The following is an 18,982-nucleotide window of genomic DNA, read 5'->3' as shown; positions in this document are numbered from 1 at the left end:
GATGTTTACTGGACTCTAACTTTGAAGTCTGCTGGTGATTCATGATACTGTAATAGGATCTAAAATTAAAGATTAATGCTATGTTTTTTTAAAAGAAAATAATCTATCCAAGTGTATTCATTGCCTTGTCTCTGTTTCCCAGGTATTGTGCCTCTGTTGTGTGTTTGAGTACACACACTCAATCCCGAAAGCAGAGTTTTTTTTTTGTAGGATTAAGGCTTCTTAGAGCTTTTGCCAGGTCTGGAGTATTCCAATTTTTAGCAGTTTAGAGTCAGTCAAATGAAGCATTTTTTAAAGGATATCATTCTGCAGTATCCTGGAGCCTGCCCTTTGTCAGACAGTGATGAGTAAATGAATAGGAAGGGATGGGGGATGCTTTAGAAATGTGCTTACCCCTTAAACGCCACAGCGCCTTGTCAAACGTGGTAGTGTATGCCCGTGCTCTCAGCACGTGGGAGGCAGAGGCAGGTGCATCTCCATGAGTTTGAGGCCAGCCTGGTCTCTCTAATGAGTTCCAAATACAACCCAACCCCACCCAAGTAAAAGGTAATACAAAATGGAAATTAAAAGGGGGTGGGAACTGCAGAGATGGCTCAGTTGGCAAAGTGCTTTCCATGCAACATAACCTGATCCCAGCACCCTTGTAAAAACCCGGGTTATGGTGGCTGTGCAGTGGTGGTGCATGCCTTTAACCAGCACTCAGGAGGCAGAGGCAGGCAGATGTCCGAGTTCGAAGCTAGCCTGGTCTTAGTGAGTTCAAGGTCAGCCAGGGCTACCCAGAGAAATTCTATCCCGAAAAAACAAAACAAAAGAAACAACCTCTAGGGGCCAGAGTAATGCCCAGTGGTTATGAGCACTTGATGATGCTCTTACAGAGAACCCAGGGAGTTGGTTTCCAGCACCTATATTGTGGCTCGGAACTATAATTCCAGTTCCAGGGGACCTACTGCCCTCTTCTGGCTTCTATGGGCACCAAGCACACCCACAGTGCACACCTTTAATCCAGCATTTGGGAGGCAGAGGCAGTCAGATTTCTGTGAGTTCCAGGCCAGCCAAGATTACATAGTAAGACAGTATCTTTAAAAAACAAGAGTAAGGAGGACTGGAGAGGTGGCTCAGCGGTTAAGAGCACTGACTACTCTTGCAGAGGTCCTGAGTTCAATTCCCAGCAACCACATGGTAGCTCACAACCATCTGCAATGGTGTCTGATGCCCTCTTCTAGTGTGTCTGAAGACAGCAACAGTGTACTCACATACATTAAATAAATAAATAAATATTAAAAAAAAAAGTGAGGAGTATGTTTCTTCCCTTGTAGGCTTCTTAGAAGCAAGGCCTGGGAGTGATGTCTTACTACAAAACCATCTCCCTCCTTTTTTTGCACCCTTTTGTAGACAGACTTGCAGCTCTTGTGCTCTTTCAACACAATGGGTAGGAAAATCCACAAATTGTTGGCTGTACATTGCTGTTACGCAGTAGTAGGACAAATCTCTAACATCACTGTGCCTCATTTTGTACCAGGGACTTTGTGACTGACACAAAGCAGGCCTTTATAAAATTGAGGCCACCTTGCCCAACTCACAAACAGAAGTCAAGTTTTAGCAGGGACTTCTCGTCCTGTCCCCTGCCAAAAAGGAAAGGTGTTTTACTTTGCTACTCATTGGGCAGGGCTAAATGATCATATGTCTGAGATAACAGTGTGATGCAACAAAGCCATAAACCTAAAATATTTTCTTTTTCGGTCTTGCTAGATTTTTAGTATCTTTAATGTGTTTGTGTTGATTGTCTGGGTGTAGATAGGTCCACATGAATGCAGATGCTGGCAGAGGCCAGAGGTATCAGCCTCTCTGGCATTGGGGTCATGGGGTGATAAGTCACTTAGTGTGAATGAACAAAATTCTGGTCCTACCGAGCAGTTTACTAAGCCCCATCTCTCCAGCCCCATTTGGTTTTGTTGTTGGTGGTGGTTGGTTGGTTTGGTTTGGTTTGAAAATAATTTTTACTGCCACCAGGTTTGGTGGCACATGCCTCTGATCACAATGGCAGAAGCAGACAGACCTCTATGGGTTCAAGGCTAGCCAGATCTACAAAGAGTTCCAGGATATCCAGGGCTACACAGAGAAACCTTGTCTCAAAAAAAAAAAAAGCTTAAAAATTATTTTAGCTAGGCAGTGGTGGCACATGCCTTTAATCCCACACTTGGGAGGCAGAGGCAGGCAGATTTCTGAGTTCGAGGCCAGCCTGGTCTATAGAATGAGTTCCAGGACAGCCAGGGCTCCACAGGGAAACCCTGTCTCGGAAAAACAAAACAAAATTATTGTCTTATATTTTTAAATTTTACAAATTATTTTGTGTATGGGTGTTTTGCCTACATGTGTATATGTCTGCCAGAGGAGGGCACTGTATTCCTCGAGACTAGAGTTGGAGACCATTATGAACCACACGTGGGTGTTGGGAATCAAACCCAGGTCCTACAAAGGGTTGGCCATTGCTCTTAACCACTGAGCCAACTCTACAGCCCCTAAATATACCCTTTTACCTCACTTACATGATTTTTGAGTTAGATCTTTATAGATGACAAGTTGTGTTGTAATATCAAATAGTTGAAAATACCTTAAACATCCTAGTCCAGCTCTGGGAAACACCTGGGTGTCCCCTGTTTGACCAGGTGTATTAACAAACCAGAACAGGAACTATCTGAAAGAGTGGCCCTGCAAATCCAAGGCAACGAGAGAAGCAGAACTGATTTTATTTCCCAAATAAGGGTGTATGCAGTGCTGGGGATGGCATTCAACACTGCATACCAAACAGCACGCAGTCACACTCTACATGTGCTACACTCTCTATCCTCAGTGCTTGCTCTCAGGCAGGTCCTGAGCCACAGAGGTAGACATGACCAGTCTTCAGTCCTGGCCAAATTTCCCACACAGCTTGATTGTATTAGATTTGCATACAAGTGTGGACTGTGCAAATTTTGTAAGACCAACTGATAAAACAGTGGCTTACCTTGGTTAAGGTAAACTTTGAGCCCTCTTTCCACCAAACTGAATGGAGTGAGGTGGTACTTGGCATCACTGATGCCACCACACCTACACCAATGGTGGCATTTAGGACCCAAAGGGGTCACAGAGGTGTATGACACAACTTTTCCAAGGGAGACACAACACACAGGTCTACTTCAGAAAGGGAACCCATAACAGACCAAAGTAAAGATATCACCTGTCTTAGGGTTTCTGTTGCTGTGAGGAGACACCGTAACCAAGCAACTCTTATTAAGGACATTTAACTGGAGCTGGTTCACAGGTTCAGAGGTCCATTATAAGATGGCAGAAAACACCGTAGCATTCAGGCAGACACAGTGCTGGAGAAGGAGCCAAGAATTATACATCTTGATCCAAATCAGTCAGGACCAAACTGACTTCCAGGCTGCTAGGAGGAAGGTATCTAAGCCCACCCCCACAGGGACACACTTCCAACAAGGCCACACCCTCCCAATAGTGCCTCTCTCTGGGCCAACCACCATACCACCAAAGTCCAGTTTAGTTAGTTAACCAATGAGTTTTACTGGGGTTACTTTTTTTTTTTTGTAGTTACTTGTGGGTGATAGGTTACTTATAGGAGTAGAAATGACTCAAAGATGGATGTATCACAAGGCCACCCCAGCTTGAGAGCTCACTGAGCTGGGAACTCGGAGCCCAATACTGAGCATGCATGCTGCTCAGCAGGCTGGAGAGAGCTTTTCTAAATGATTCGGTTGGTTTAAACCTCTTCCAGGCAGCTGTTGTGGTCTGGTTTGAAGCTCAGCCTGTCTGAGATGCACTTTTGGCTTTTTTTATTCCTTACTCTGGCAGGGAGGGACCTAGAGAATCTGGTCAGTTTCAGGGACTTCCTGGAGCTATTTTGAGTTGTTTACCTTCCTTAAGGAACTTCCCTGCAGGAAAGAATGTTTCAATCTTGAGGAAACTATTATACAACCAGAGGGATCCTTTCTGGGAGAGGGAGTAGACGACAGCAGCTGCTGGCCAAATGAGTACCGTTCACCCTTTTCTGGAGCCAGAGGGAGCACAGTTTGAGAAGAGGGACCGAATGGGAGCTGTGCCAAGGGAAAGGCAGGAGGAGTGTGGAAACCCACTCTTGACAGCCACAGCTAAGTGCAGAAGGCTTTGAAGAACTCACCCTTCTTTCCACACCCAGCCTCTGCCCTCTCCCCCTGCTTCCATTTCGGAAAGTCTGAAGCTTGCTTGGAAAGCTGGTTGGTCTCTGCTTTCTTCTCTTCCTCCCCCTTCCTCAGAGCCGAGCTCCCAGCTGCTCGACCTCTTGCATAACTGTGAGAGAGCACTGGGCTTCTTGATGGGCTCCAGATGTGGAGTGGGATGAGGGTGGAGGGGTGGGGACAGAGGTCTTTAGTCCCCTGAGTGCTCTAACTGTGGGAACACAGAGGCTGGACACAGCAGGAGATAGAACAAATTTCATAGAGCCTTGATCATAGGGTCAGCTGGACAGTGAGACACTGAGAAAAAATTAGGTGCTTTTTTAGAGCCCCCTGCCTCAGCGTCACCTGCCCCTGGCGGGTTTAATGAATGCTTGACCGAGTCAGTCAGCAGCCACCGGAGGTTAAGAAAAAGGTGGAAGAGTTTGAGATTCCCCTAATCTGAGCCCCTCTCCAAATGCTAGATTTGCAACAAAACAACGCACTAGAGCAGCATGAAAAATACTGTTGTGATTGACACGTGCCCCAGGAAGTTGGCCAGAGCTGAAATTGTTCCTTGAGCCTCAAATGATACGAAGAGAGGTAAAAAGAAGCTGCTTAAATCTTGGGGCTTTCTGGTGACCACAGTGCACTTGTCACCTCTGTTAGCTAGAGGAGGTGGCAGGTGGGACCCTTTCTCCTCCTCCCTCTTGTTCACTGCTCCACAGTCTCAGGTTTAATTGCCAGCTGTGGATGCCCCCTACTAATGCTAGTTCTGTCAATGAGTGACCAAATTCCTGCAGTTCAGTCTCCTGCCATTCCTGAGAGAGAGAGAGAGAGAGAGAGAGAGAGAGAGAGAGAGAGAGAGAGAGAGAGAACACAGAACAAAAGCCACTGGAACAGAACAGGGTTTGTCCATTCCAAAGAGGACTTTCATTTAAAATTTTTTTTCCAACCCATCCCATCTGGAACTTAGGCCAGACTTGGGGGCTTCCTGCTCGTTCCTTCACTGAGGAAAAGCCTCTGCCAATCCTTTAGTGCAGGTTAAAGAGGCCCAGTCTAGTCTGAGTTCAGCTCCCATGAGGCCTCCCAGCCGTCTCCTGGGGCAAGGGCAGGCTTTGCAAGGTGCGGATACACTATCAGCTTGGATTTCGGGGTGGGGGTTGAATTGCTGAATGACTTTGCCAGGCTGGGCTTATAGACTGCCCCCTCCCTCTTTTCTTCCTCAAACTCTCACTCTTCAGCCAACCTGGTGTCTTTCTACCCTGCCCCCAGCTCCAGCTGTAACCCAACAAGTCTGTAGTGGAGGTGAATGGACAGAGGCAAAAAGGCCAGCTCCATTCAGCTTTCCTGGGTCCTGTGGTTTGCATCACATTTTTTTGGTTTTTGTTTTTTGAGACAGGGTTTCTCTTGTGTAGCCCTGGCTGTCCTTGAACTCATTCCAAGACCAGCCTGGTCTCGAACTCACAGAGATCCACCTGCCCCTGCCTCGAGTGCTGGGGAAAAGACCACCACCATTTGGCTTACAGCACACTTTCAGCGGACCTTGCCTTCACGTTCATTTCTGAAGCATGGTGTGCAATTATTAAGTCGGACAGCTCTCTATGGTGGGGCTTGGAACAGCAAAGGGTAGGGGCTGACCTGCGTGCCCTCAGTCGATGTTCTGAAAGGAAATTGAGTATCTGTGGTAGGACTGCGCTAGGACTCATGGGGAGTCAGGGGACGGTTCAAGCATCTTGGGTAGGCGGAGGTAAATAAAGAAGTGCTTCGAGGCCCAGAGTGGAGGGTGGTCTAGGAGGGTCGGAAGGGGAGGGTGAGAGGAGAGTTTGCACGGTGGTGGCCCTGGTGGTGGTGGTAGAAAGCCCAGCTGTACAGATGAACAAAGCGGGCGCTGTGCAAGCGGGGGAGGTGCTGCTGTGGGAAAAGCTGGGTGGGGGCCTTGGGCTCCAGCACCACAAGGGCGTCTTCTCTAGCTGGCCAGGCGGACAGGACGGGATGGGGGCGGGGACTCAGGGAAGCGGGGCGGGACAGTCTCCCTCTCCTCCTACTCAGCTGGCTCCAGGGGAAAAGCAACAGAGTCCTCGCCAGCCTGAGGCCGCCGCGGCCCACTTGGGCAAAGGGGCCGGTGTCCCCCCAACTCCCCACAAGGTAAGCGTGCCCCTCCCACTATGCCTCGGGGTTCCATTCGCCGTCTGGCTGAGTCTACAGAAGGGAAAGTCCCCGGGACCAGACGAGACCAGTCTGGCCCAGCGAACTGGGTAGAAAGGTGCGGAAAAAGGGGGCCATGCCAGGTGAGTGCGTTGGCGGAAGGGGCTTTGTGGACCGCCCTCGGCGAACTGCTTGCTTTTGCCCTCCTGAGTCGTTGCCAGCGCCACCGCCAGAGGGGGCCCTGGTATTAAGCGGAGGGATCCCCCCCTCAAGTCTTGGGGGATCTCGATCCTCCTGTGGGCACCCCGACGGCCAGTATCCCACACTCGCAGGCTCGAGTTGGGTACGCGCGCGGGACCTTGTCTATAGCATCGCACATGGTTCCTCTCCACCTCAGCAGGACCACAGGAAGGGGGATCCCCTAGGCGTCTCCGCTCTTGTCCTCCTTCCAGCTGCCTGGAAGGACTCAAAAAGATGTGGAGTTCAACTCTGAGGCGTGGGAGGGAGTCAGGGAGGGATCCTGGGGTTTCCACGTCTAGGGTCTCCTGGGCACTTTTCCAGGACCCCCGTTATCTATGAGGGTCCCCGGCGACCTGGGATGACTGAGCCGTTGGCTCCCGCTCCGCCTCCGCGGTCTGGATCCAAAAACAGCGCGGAGTTCCCCAGCCGAGGTCGAGCGCCGTCATCAGACTCCCCCGGGATGGGGAAGCGCGGGTAGGCGGCTGGGTGGGGTCCTGGGGCGCGGGGTTGCCCTGGCGCCGCAGACGCTTCCGCCCAGGCCAGCGCAGCAGGGATTTGGCCCGCGACCGCGCGGCCCGGCAGGGGACCCAGTGAGCCGGGGTGGGGCTGCATTCTGGGCCCGTTAGCTCAGCGGTCCCGGAGGCTCCCGGAGACTGACTCATCGCACTTCGGGCTCACTCCACAGCGGTCACACAAACAGAACTGGCCACTAACACGGGCGTCCGCACAGCTCCCACGCACAGCATCCCACGCCTCACCTCCGCGCACCCGCAAGACACGTCACACCGACAGTCTAGAGTCACCCCCACGGGTGCACACGTGAATCCTCACATGGGCCTCGACTTCGCACACTTAGTCCGCTTCACACCACGCACTCCACGCGCTGGGAAGGGTCGCCCGGGAAGGCTGCTCCACTCACGCATCCTCCCCGCACGCACGCACGCACCTCCCTCCACATGCCAGCCCCCTTCCTGCAGCTGCGAGGCCGCCCCCTTTCCCTGCCGTGCAAACAAGCGACTTTTTCTCTCTCTGCCCTGCTGAAGAAAGGCCGCTTGTCCCCGGGGCCGGACGGGCGGGGCAGCCGCAGCAGGCGACCCAACACTGCTGCCTTATCCCACCCGGTAGCCTGGGGAGGGCCGAGCCTCTGCTGTGCGGAGATCCACGAACCCTGCGGGTTTCTGAGAAGTGCACCTTTCCAGCCTCACTCCCCAATACTCTTCCCAGCTCAGTCTTCTCTGTCCCCAGACTGTCCAAGACTCTGTTCTCCCGCTGCTGGGGATTCCTCTTTTCCTAGCTGCCCTCCGGTTCCGTTCCCCCCTCCAAGGTGCTCTGAAGCGCCTGGTTTTTCCTCTCCTATTTGGGGAATGTATGCTAAGTCTGCCCCCTCCCCATCACCACCACTCTTAGGGTCCCCTGGCCTTCCCTACAGTCTATTTTCCTAGTTCACTATCTCATCCCTAGAACTGCTGTTATTTTTTGAGACAAGGTCTCATGAAGCCCAGGCCGAGGCTGGCCTTGAGTGTCTGATATCCTGTCGCCACATCCGGAGTACAGGGAATTGGGTTTACAGGCATGTACCACCACACCCAGGCTCTCCTCTCCAGCTTTTGGTATTTTCTCCTGATTTCACACTCTATTATCCCTGCACCTCGTCTTTTCTCTCTGCCTATTTTTCTTATTTCTAATTTCTTCTCTACCCGCCTGGCTTTGGACACTCGCCCTGCCTCTCCTGGGCATTCTGCCTGCCCGGCCTCAGTTTCCTTCCCGTCCTGACTCCTTCCTCTGCCGGTGGCCCTTCCTCGAGGGCGTATGTGAGCAGGGAAGATGAAAGAAAGTCATTGTTGACCATAAAGGCCTTGGCCTACTGCTATACATTGCCCCTCTAGAGCCACCAGTTGACTCCTGTGAGACCCAGGTGAGGGAGGGGGACCTGGCTTTTTGCTCCAAGGCTGACTTTGGACCTTTCATCTTGGGTCCCTTGGGATCCCAAGGACTTTCCTCAGTGCTCACTGGTGTCAGGGCTGGTTGGCTCTTCCCAGAACTCCCTTCACCTTTGTTCAGGAGACGGGGAGACAGGTGGTGTTGGCTGTTAGCACATTGGGGATGGGGCTAGGGTTACCTGTGTCAGACCCCAGTCCTTATGCTCTAGAATATCTTTCCCTATGTTGATAATACAGGCACAGCCAGACCCTTGCTACCTAACTAGCTGGCTAGGAGGTGCTTGGCTTTCTGTATCTGGGTGCAAGAGGGTTGCAGAGAGGGCTAGGCCCGCTCTTCAGCAGTGGAAGCCATACCACAAGGACTTTTTTTTATTATTTTTTAATTTTATTTTTGCAACTGGGCATAGCTGAGTGGGTAATTAAAGCCCTGGATATAGATAGCCACTCAATGGGATCATAGCAAGCCAGCCAGTGGAGGGCGTCAGGGGACAGCCCTGCTTCTCCAAGGGACATGGGATTAGGGTCAGAGAAGAGGCCACCTAGGCCACAGTGAGATCCCTCTATCAAAGCACCATCTGAGCCCAGGTCAGGTTGGTCTGGTGTCTTTTTCCTCTGCTGTGGGTTAGGTTTCTGAGCTGAGGCCATAGCCTCGCACCTTCCAATTGCTGTGCGGTTTCTTATCTTCTCTTTACACCTCTCTCCTTATCTCCGCCTCTCATTTCACCTCCTTATTCCTGTCTAGCCTCTCCTTGAGTCACTCTTATTTCCTTGCTAACCTAATTCCTTTACAGCCTTTATCTCCACTTGAATTTATTCTCTGTAAATAAGGGCTTTCGCAGGTGACAGTGACAGTATGGCAGATAGGGAAACTGAGGCATAGACCCAAATGCCATCCACAGCTGCTGTTTTTAGATTGCTTTGTGGCTCATGGAATGTGGTTTAGTATCCTTCCTGGATCTTCAGATACACTTGAATTTAAATTTTTTAATTTATATTTTATGTGTATGGTGTTTTGCCTTCATGTATGTTTGTGCATCCTGTATGTATCTGGAGCCCACTGAGTCCAGAAAAGGGTGAGGAATCCTTGAAACAGGAGTTACAAATGATTGTGAGCCACCATGTGGATGCTGGGAACAGAATTCCTGTCTTTTGGAAGAGCAACAAGTGCTCTTGATGGAGAGTGACTTCTGTAAATCCTAGTCTCTCTTCACAGATTCTTTCTTCCTTTCTTTCTTTCTTTCTTCCTTCCTTCCTTTCTTTCTTTCTTTCTTTCTTTCTTTCTTTCTTTCTTTCTTTCTTTCAGAAGTATTTATTGTTATACGTAAGTACACTGTACTGTCTTCAGACGCACCAGAAGAGGGTGTCAGATCTCTTTACGGATGGTTGTGAGCCACCAAGTGGTTGCTGGGATTTGAACTCAGGACCTTCAGAAGAGCAGTCAGTACTCTCTCTCTCTCTCTTTTTTTTTTTTTTTTTGGTTTTTTCGAGACAGGGTTTCTCTGTGTAGCTCTGGCTGACCTGGAACTCACTCTGTAGACCAGGCTGGCCTCGAACTCAGAAATCCGCCTGCCTCTGCCTCCCAAGTGCTGGGATTAAAGGCGTGTGCCACCACTGCTCCGTCTTTTCACAGATTCTTAAGAATTAATCTGTATAGCATAAAATCAACCCAAATTAAGTGTGCAATTACTTATAGCATATTTACAGAGCTATGCGCCTGTCTAACATTGAAACTTAATTATAGAACATTCTTGTTTCAGGCTGGGACAATGGCAAGCATGAGGAACTGAGTTCAAATCCCCAGCACCCACGTCTTTAAGTTCAGAGCTGGGGGTGGGAAGGAGGCAGGAGGATTGCTGGGGTTTGATGGCCAACAGCCTAGTTCAGATTCAATGAGATAACCTTGACTCAAAGGAATAGCGGGGGATGGGGGACACCTTACATCTGCCTCTGGCCTATGCACATGTGTCCTAGACACAAGTCTGTGTGTACATGACAACCCCTCCCCCCAAAGAACATTTCTGTTGCACACAGCTCAAACATCTTGTGCCTATTCACAGTCTATTTCTGTTCCATGCCTAGCCCCAGGCAAGTACTATTCTAGACAAGCCCTGTTCTGGCTAATTTTTCTTTAATTATTATTATTAAAGGTTTGTAGAAGATTGACTTGACAATGTGAGAAGTTTAATGACTTGTCCAATCCAGGCATGGTGGCTTACTTGACCTGTGTAAACCCAGCAATTGGGAGTAACAGGAGTCGTAGACCAGCCTGGTCTGCATAATAAGTTCTAGAGCAGCATTAGCCACAGACTGAAACTCTGTCTCAACAAACAAGCAACAAAAAAGCCACCCCTAGATCCTAGGGTTGTAGAATGGTCTCTAGAAACAGCAACAACAAAAGCCCTGGATTCCCTCCCTAGCACCACATAAAAGAGAGCATGATGTCATACACCCAAGGTGTATCAGGAAAATTAGAAAGAAATTCAAGGTCTCCTCTGCCACCACCACCATCCCCCCAAGCCCCTTACACAAGATTTCTCTGGGATGAAACTTCAGCTGGCCTGGAATTTGCTGTGTGGACCAAGCTGGTCTCAGACTCCTAGAGATCCACTTGCCTCTGTCTCCTGCATGCTAGAAGCAAAAGCATGGGTCATCACATCCAGCCTTCATTTTTCATTTCACAGCCAACCTGGGATATACTAGATCTTGCCTAAAAAAACAAAAACAAAAACAAAAAACAAACGTGTGTGTGTGTGTGTGTGTGTGTGTGTGTGTGTGTGTGTGTGTAAGTGTAATTTTAGGGGTCTTGCACCCTAGTCTAAAAGTCTTCCAACCCAAGAACCTTTGTTATCTTTGGGTTTGTTTTCTTTCCCAGCCTTTTTACATAATCCCCCAATTTGAACCTACTCCCTTGCCACTACCCCCTTTAAAAAAAATGCTGAGAGATTTCTATCCTGTACATAAGAAAGACTTTGGAGCTAGAGAGATGGCTCAATGGTTAAGATACCTGGGTTCAATTCTTCCCATCACCCACATGGCAGCTCACAGCTGTCTGCAACTCCAGTTCTTAGGAATTTGGCGCCGTCACACAGACCATGCAGGCAGAACACCAATGCACATCGAAATAAATAAATCTTAAAAAAGAAAAAAGAAGCCGGGCGTGTTGGCACACGCCTTTAATCCCAGCACTTGGGAGGCAGAGAGAAGCAGATTTCTGAGTTCGAGGCCAGCCTGGTCTACAAAGTGAGTTCCAGGACAGTCAGAGCTATACAGAGAAACCCTGTCTCGGAAAAAAAAAAAGAAAAGGAAAGGAAAAAGAAAAGAAAAAAGAGAGAAAGACATACAGCTCTGTCTCTAGGAACAATCCCATGGCTAATGCTTTTGTAGAGGGGCCAGTGAGGGTGAGTAGCCTATGTCTTCCCTCCTCCCAGGCAGTCCTAGAGTGGGTCCCAGGCATTCACTGTTCCTGCCTCTTTTCTGCGAACTCGGGTGGAAATGGTGACTGAGATGTTGAAGGCCGGGCCAGGAAGAAGGGTGGATGTGGGAAAGCTAGCTGCATTGAGTGACTCCATGCCTGAGGGCCTGGAGGTCAGGAGGGGACAGTCCTTGGAATCCAGGCTCTCACTCTACTTCCTTTGAGGGTCACTTGTGTGACAGCTGGAAGAGAAAGTGGGAAGGGACCCTGATGAGCTGGTAACGTGCTCACACACAAAGGGTCAGACACTAGGACACAGCCTAAGAATGAGGGCCGGTCAGTGGCTTAGACTTCAGGAATCTACTTCTGGTTCCTCCATCACCAAGCCACTGAAGAGCCTCGGAGTTCCGGACTCAAAAGCACGAACATTTTACAGCTGATTATATTAGGTGAGGTAGCTTTCAAGGAAAAATTTACAGGAGCTGAGACATCTGTATGACAGGAATGGCTGGGTTTCCCCTCTCAGTCTCCTTTAAGAAAACATCCTATTGAGACCCTTGGGGAAAGAGACAAAGGGAGAGGAGGAAAAAGGAAAGGCTGGGGGAGGGGTTGTAGTTACATCAGCCCTTGCACCCACCTGGCTGATCTCTGGGTATCCCTGTCCTTAGAGGGGCTTCCTGCTTCTCTTGGTAGGCCCTGCTTGCTCCATTTAAGGCTCCAGACGGCTAGGGGTGTGGGGAGGGAGAGGGGGACAGGGGACAGGCATCTTCTGCTAAGTCCTGGGGCCTGGGTAGTATAGAGCAAGAAAATGCAGGTTCATGGTTTAGATCTAGTGGGCGGTTTGCATTTGTTGGGGCAAGGATCAGGACTAGAGAGGTGTAGTGTCCACGCTGTAAGCTGGAAACTACGTGGGAACAGAGAATGGACATGTCACCTCTGCTCCCCTCCCTCACACTCCTTAGAGTCTCTCCACCTTTTCTTCATCACTATGTGTCCTGGAGATAATTGTGGCTGGCACTGGCTTTGCCCTGAGAACCCCACCAAAGAGCTTACTTCTCCCTTTCGTCCCCGGCCTTCCCGCTTACCTGCTTTTTATTGTGTTCCCAGGAGTTCTGGCGCCCTTGGACCATGGATCCTCTCAATAGGAGCCAGCTAGGCCCTGGATGCAAGACTCAGGCTGTAGTGCAGGTGAGTGGGACCAGGATCTTGCTCTTGGTAAGGGTGGTTCAGATCTTTCTCTTTTTGAGTTTTATTTTTATTTTAAATTATGTTGATCTATGTGCTTATGTGTGTGTGAGGTGCAGGTGCCCAAAGAAGTCAGACTCAGATAACCCTGGAGCTGGAATTATAGGGAATGGTGGTAGCCTTCTGATGCAGGTGCTGGGAATTGAACCTGGATCCTCCACAAGAGCAGAACGCTCTCTCACACCACCGAATCATCTCTCCAGCCTTGGGTTTAGCTCTTTTACTCATCAGTTGTCCATGTCTGAGGTTGAGAGCATCAGCATTTTGCCCATTGCCCATCCCTAGTCACAAGCCTATTACCAGCTCAGTCACGGTCTGAGTCAGGTTAATTGGTTCAGCCTGAAACTCCTCTGTGAAAGTCTGAAATCAGTTTACAGACACTCTGGCAGGCAGGATCACTCTCCTGGTTCATGCCTTCCTGCTCCCTTGTAGTTCAGTTTAGGAGGAGGAAGCACAGCCATGTGGGTAGTCATTACAAGCCTTGCAGGAGCTAGACTGGCCCTCCTCCTACTAGTTATGACACTCCGTCCTCATTTTCTGTTTTAATAAACAAAAGGGACACTTGAGCCTAGCCTGGAGATAACTCCAGTGGGATGAGCTAGGGGCCCAGATTCAGGTGTAATTAGAATTTAGTGCAGTGATGCTCTGCATAAGGTTTTTATGTAAGCCTTCCAGACCCTCAGAGCCTTTGGAGAGAGCCAAGGGCTGCAGGAAGTGTTGGTGTGACAGGGGGTAGGGTGCTGCTGGCCAGGAGTCTGTACCTCTCACTTCCCATCCATATTACCTGCAGAAAGGGCCATTGGATCTGATTGAGACGGGTCAAGGACTGAAGGTGCAGACGGACAAACCGCATCTGGTGAGCCTGGGCAGTGGGAGACTCAGCACAGCGATCACTCTCCTGCCGCTGGAGGAAGGTGAGTTAAGGGCTGGCAGGACAAGGCTCCTTCCTGCCCTCTTCATCACTGCATGCATTCCTGCCCTGGAGGCTGGGCCTGCGGTGGCCCTTCTGCCTTCTGCAGGCAATGCTTGCCTCATCCTGGCCTCCCCCTGACTGCCCACCCTTTTTGGCAGATGAACTGATTAAAGATCAGTGTAGAGTAAATAAATAAATATGAGTTTAGAATCAAGGGAGTCAACAGAGGGAAAGAAGAAAGCACAGGGTTCTTAGCAGTCTATGGGATCAAGAGCCAGCCCTCCCACTACCCCTTGCTCCAGGATGATGGCTGGCATGGGAGACTGAACTATGTGGACAATGAAAAGATGGGTGTATACCCTAACAGGAGGCCCTGGCATGGCTTCTCCTGCCTGCCCTTCTCCCTTCCTGGATGCACCTGTTGCCTGGGTGACACTGCATTCCCCACATTCTCCAAATGCCAGTCCTAGGGGCTCTACCAGGGAGGGATGGAGAGAAGAAGCTGCGCTGGAGAGAGAGAGAGAGAGAGAGAGAGAGAGAGAGAGAGAGAGAGAGAGAGAGAGAGAGAGAGAGAGAGAGGGAGAGAGGGAGGGAGAGACAAGGGGGCCTTTCTAAGAAGATAGGGACTAGAAAGGAAGCACAGACAGCCAGTTAGGGGAACAAAGTGAGGCCCCCCTCTCTGCTGCCAAGGTGGCTTGAATCCTGTGGCCTCTCTCTGGATCCCATTCAGACACAGAGTTTTCACTGCTTGCTTGAGAGGAGTTTCTTCCCCTTACTGACCTTCAGGGGTAGCCAGAACTGGGCAGGGTCTCAGCATAAGTAAGAGACAGACATATACTACCACCGTGCCCCCCTCGCCATCTCCTTACCTTCTTAGCCTGGATAATCGTTTTGACTCAGTTTGTCTCCTGTCTCCAGGGAGGACAGTCATTGGTTCTGCAGCCAGGGACATCTCACTGCAGGGTACAGGCCTGGCTCCAGAACACTGCTACATTGAGAATCTGCGGGGCACTCTCACCCTGTACCCTTGTGGCAATGCCTGCACTATTGATGGGCTCCCTGTTCGGCAGCCCACCCGGCTCACTCAGGGTAAGGTTTGATACCTCCACACCAACAAGGGTGTGTGTGTGTGTATGTGTGTCTGTCTGTCTGTCTGTCTCATAGCTCATGCATGTTAGTTCGGGGGAGGCCTGATGTGGTGGATCCCATGTCAGTTAGATGGTTGGCTGTCCATCAATGTACGTGTCAGAACATCTTAAAAATACCGCCCCACCCAGCACCCAGCCTTTCCCAGACCTCCCCCACCCCCACACTTTCTTCACAATCACATAGAGAGAAGAGGTTTGGTTCCTGCTATCAGAGGGTCCTGGGTATAGTATGGCTTTTAGTGTTTGTAGGAGGAGAATGGAACAATAGAGAGAAAGGATCTGAGGTTTCTATGATGTCAGCAGGGAGTCGTATTGAGTTGCCTTAGAGGATGAAGTCCCCTGAGGGCATGCCTGTTCCTCAGCATATAGATGAGGACTGTGGCTTTAGCTACCCCTCTGTTTCCTAAGGCACCAGGCTGCTCTGTTGGGTAAGGGAGGCCCAGGTGGGTAAAGTCCCCTAATTGCCATGGTTACCAGGCAGGTAAGAGCTGGCTGGATAGTACTTTGAATAGGCCCAATGTATTTGCCTTGGAAACAGGCACTAAGCATCCTTAGTTCGTTTGTGGGTCTTTTTATTAACAGACTGAGAAGAGAGGATCTGGCCAGATGTGACTCTCAGTGAGTCAAGTTCACATAGGAGAGAGGGTTGAGTCTGGCTCTCTCGGCAAGCCCACTAGCTGGATTGCAGGGGAAATCTCACCCCACTGTCTCTCCAGCTCCTTGGGGGGGGTCTTCTGTGACACTCCCTCACCTCGGGCCTGGGAACTACTCCTCCCTTCTGCTTTTGGGGTGTAGCAGAGCATGGATTCTATGTTTCAGGGAGGTGGGTCCTACATCAGCTAAGGGCAGACTCACCTTCTCCTGGGGCTCAGTGTCTCTGACTCTGGATGAAAGAAATCCCCACAAACTGGGGCTTTAGCTGGCATGCTCTCCCTGGCCATCCTGTTCAGGGTCAGAGAGAGCATCTGCTCCAGGGTGCAGTGAGTCACAGAGCAGCAAAGGAAGAGACTGGGCAAATCCCTCCCAGCCTGTCCCTCTCCTCCAATCCCATCATTTCCCTGGGGTAAGAGCACTCTTGCCCTCTGTGGACAGTGCCTGGAAGCATCAGTGCTGTGGTCCAGTTTCCTACCTCTCGAGAAGAGGGAGGGTCTGAGGCCACGGCAGAAGACTTACACATTTCCTGTGGCCCTAGTGACCCCACTTTCCAGATCTAGAAGCCCATCTTACCAAGTATGTACCCTCCTACATTCTTCTGACCCCAAGCTCCCTTTGCCATTTCCCCCCCCCCCCCAGTCTTGTCTGGACTCGCCTGTTTCAGAAGCTTGGCAGGGTAGGCGGAGGCACAAAGGGATGGGTGTTCTTCCTAGCCCCCACCCCTCCCCTTGGGTTCTAGGAGCTGAGAGTTTCCTTGTCTCATCTCTGGAGCAAGGCACCAAGCCCAGCCCTGCCTGGCCCCAGTCCGGACATTCTTGGGAGTGCGTTTCCTTGGATACTGGGTGGTGCGGGGGTGATGTGCTATCTCTGTGTGTCTGTGTGACTGGACTGTGTTTATGTGTCCCCGGATATGTTTGTGTCTCTGGGCTTGTGTGTTTTGGTGTTTATTTGTGCCTTTCCTTGTGTGTTTACAGACCTGTGTGTTCAAATGGGTGGTGGGTGAACACAGAACTGATGTCATCAAAATGTCTGTGTGTGCATTCCCATGTGTACATAAGAAGTCTGTGGCACGCCGTGTTTTACAAAAGGATCACAAAAGGCTGGAAGTGTAGCTCAGTGGTAAAGCAACACAGGACCTAGGTGCAGCTGCACTCGCGAGAGCTCGCACTCGTGCACACACACACACACACTTTTTTTTTCTTGTCTTCTTGTCTACTCTGGCCTTGAATCCTGGATCTTCTTTGAGAGGTAAAGGGATATCTTGGGAATAACGAGGAGCCTTCTTTGGCTGGGCCAGGCCCCAGAAGCATCATTCTGGGCACTGTGCCCAGCCATAGGCAACTTGGAATGCCACTCTTCATGGCAAGCAGAGATCTTCATGGCAGTGACAGGCTCTTGCCAGGACTGTGCTTGGGCCAGGGGTGGGAGAGGAGGCCAGAACACAGATGCCAACCTTTAGCCCAGAGCAGCGAACATGTGAGGTTGCCACCCCTGTACCCAGGCGTCTTGGCACATCTCATGCTGCCCTCTTCTCTACAGAGCAAAGGGTGGAGCTGGGAAAGGGACCAAGGAAACAAACGGGGCGGCTGCATCTCAAGCTGGGGTCTAGGCTGCTCCACCCTGGGACCACAGTACCGAACCACATGAAAGATCTGGGAGGGGACTAAGGAAGAGAGACTCCAGAGAGCCCCACAGCTCAGGGCCTGCGCTGTCTAGGCAGGCAGGCAGTCCGGTCCTCCATCAACTCCTACCATGGGCTGCTGCCTGAGTGTCCTTCACTGCTGAAGCCCCTGTTGGTGGGAAGGAGCTGCAGAATAGCCAGGATCCCCCCGGGGGTGTGTGTGCCAGCTGCTGCCCCAAGATCCAGGACACCAGGCTCTTCCCCTCCCCTCCGGCTATGTTATGTCTTCTGTGAACCGGGCAGGAAGCTTCCAAGCTTTCTCTGTTAGGGCTGATAAGGATCTTTACTAGGGAAGCTCAGGGAAGGAGAGCAGGAGTGAAGGCCCGAGCACCCAGCCTCCTCGTGTCTGTCTCCTGTGCTGTTCCTCACTAACAGCATCCTCCCTGCCTGCCTGGGGCTTCCAGCTCGCCATCACAGTTTCCAGACTGGTGAATCACTCTTCCTGGGGAGTCTTTGTTTTTTAACGCCTCCCCTCGTTTCACATTTGACCCTATATGGTGGGTCTTCCCCTTTTCTTCAGAAGGGAAACCGGTTTCCTGTGTACATGTGAGTGTTTGTGTTGTGTGTTTGCACACGGGCATGTATACTCTGCCAGTGAGTGGGCGAAGCAGTGACCTATCCAGCAAGAATGGAAAAATCCCTTCGTATTTCTTTAAGGACGCTGGCTTTTTATTTCAGAGTCCCCCCAGGGGTTTCTTGGAAGACTAGCTCTGTTCAAATAAGTGTGTAACTAGGAGGGGGCTGAAAATGTGACAGTAACCGTGTGTGATAGAGCATGTATAATGTGGGGGCCTGTCTGGATCAGTGTGCGCCTGGCTGAGGCGGTGTCATTGTGACTGGGCAGTGTTGCTTTGTATTAGAGATGACAGTCAGACTGTTTCCCCGGGGGGCTGCTGGGAACACAGTGTGTCTGAGAGTGTGTGTGGCTTATAAGTGAGGTCTGGTGTTCAGGACCAGGTCCCTAGTTAAAAGCAATTCTCTGTGGCCCCAGCTAGAATGTTCCAGTCTGGTTGACTGGTTGATAATGTTTACTTGACTTCTTGACCTTGGAGGCTCCAGATAGCAAGGGCCTTTAAATTTATTTTTATACATACATGCATGCATACATACATATATACATATGCATTTATATGTCTGCATGTATATGTTATGCATGTATATAATGTGTAGGGGTGTTTTGCCTACAATTATGTCTCTACACCACATGTGTGCCTAGAGCCCACAGTGCCCAGAAGAGGAAGGTGGGTTCCCCTGGAACTGGAGTTACAGACGGTAAAGGACCATGTGGGTGCTGGGAATTGAACCCAGGTCCTCTGGACAACCTCAATCACCTAGCCATCTTTCCAGCACAGGGAAAGGTCTAATAGGGAACAGCTCTTTGCCACAGCCACTACAACTTGAAATTGTGACTAAG

The 18,982-nt window shown here is 50.5% G+C and overlaps 1 protein-coding gene across 3 annotated transcripts in view; it reads left to right on the top strand.

The window, feature by feature from the left end:
- Window positions 1–5,863: 5,863 nt before the first annotated feature.
- Phldb1 (pleckstrin homology like domain family B member 1) overlaps window positions 5,864–18,982 on the top strand; it is a 49,643-nt gene continuing 36,524 nt past the window's right edge. Inside the window, exons 1-5 of one of the 3 annotated variants that reach the window (XM_029481506.1) lie at window positions 5,864–5,937; window positions 6,240–6,335; window positions 13,035–13,115; window positions 13,963–14,086; window positions 15,004–15,174. In XM_029481506.1, the coding sequence (XP_029337366.1) occupies window positions 13,056–13,115; window positions 13,963–14,086; window positions 15,004–15,174 (355 nt within the window). In that variant the 5' untranslated portion in view covers window positions 5,864–5,937; window positions 6,240–6,335; window positions 13,035–13,055. The remainder of the gene's footprint in view (window positions 5,938–6,239; window positions 6,336–13,034; window positions 13,116–13,962; window positions 14,087–15,003; window positions 15,175–18,982) is intronic. The other 2 variants (XM_029481509.1, XM_029481510.1) reach the window with 2 other exon arrangements.

This window comes from Mus caroli, chromosome 9 (assembly GCF_900094665.2).
Source record: "Mus caroli chromosome 9, CAROLI_EIJ_v1.1, whole genome shotgun sequence".
Lineage (NCBI taxonomy): Eukaryota > Metazoa > Chordata > Mammalia > Rodentia > Muridae > Mus > Mus caroli.
The sequence above is the reverse complement of the archived record's forward strand: the minus strand, read 5'-3'. Positions and strand labels throughout refer to the sequence as shown.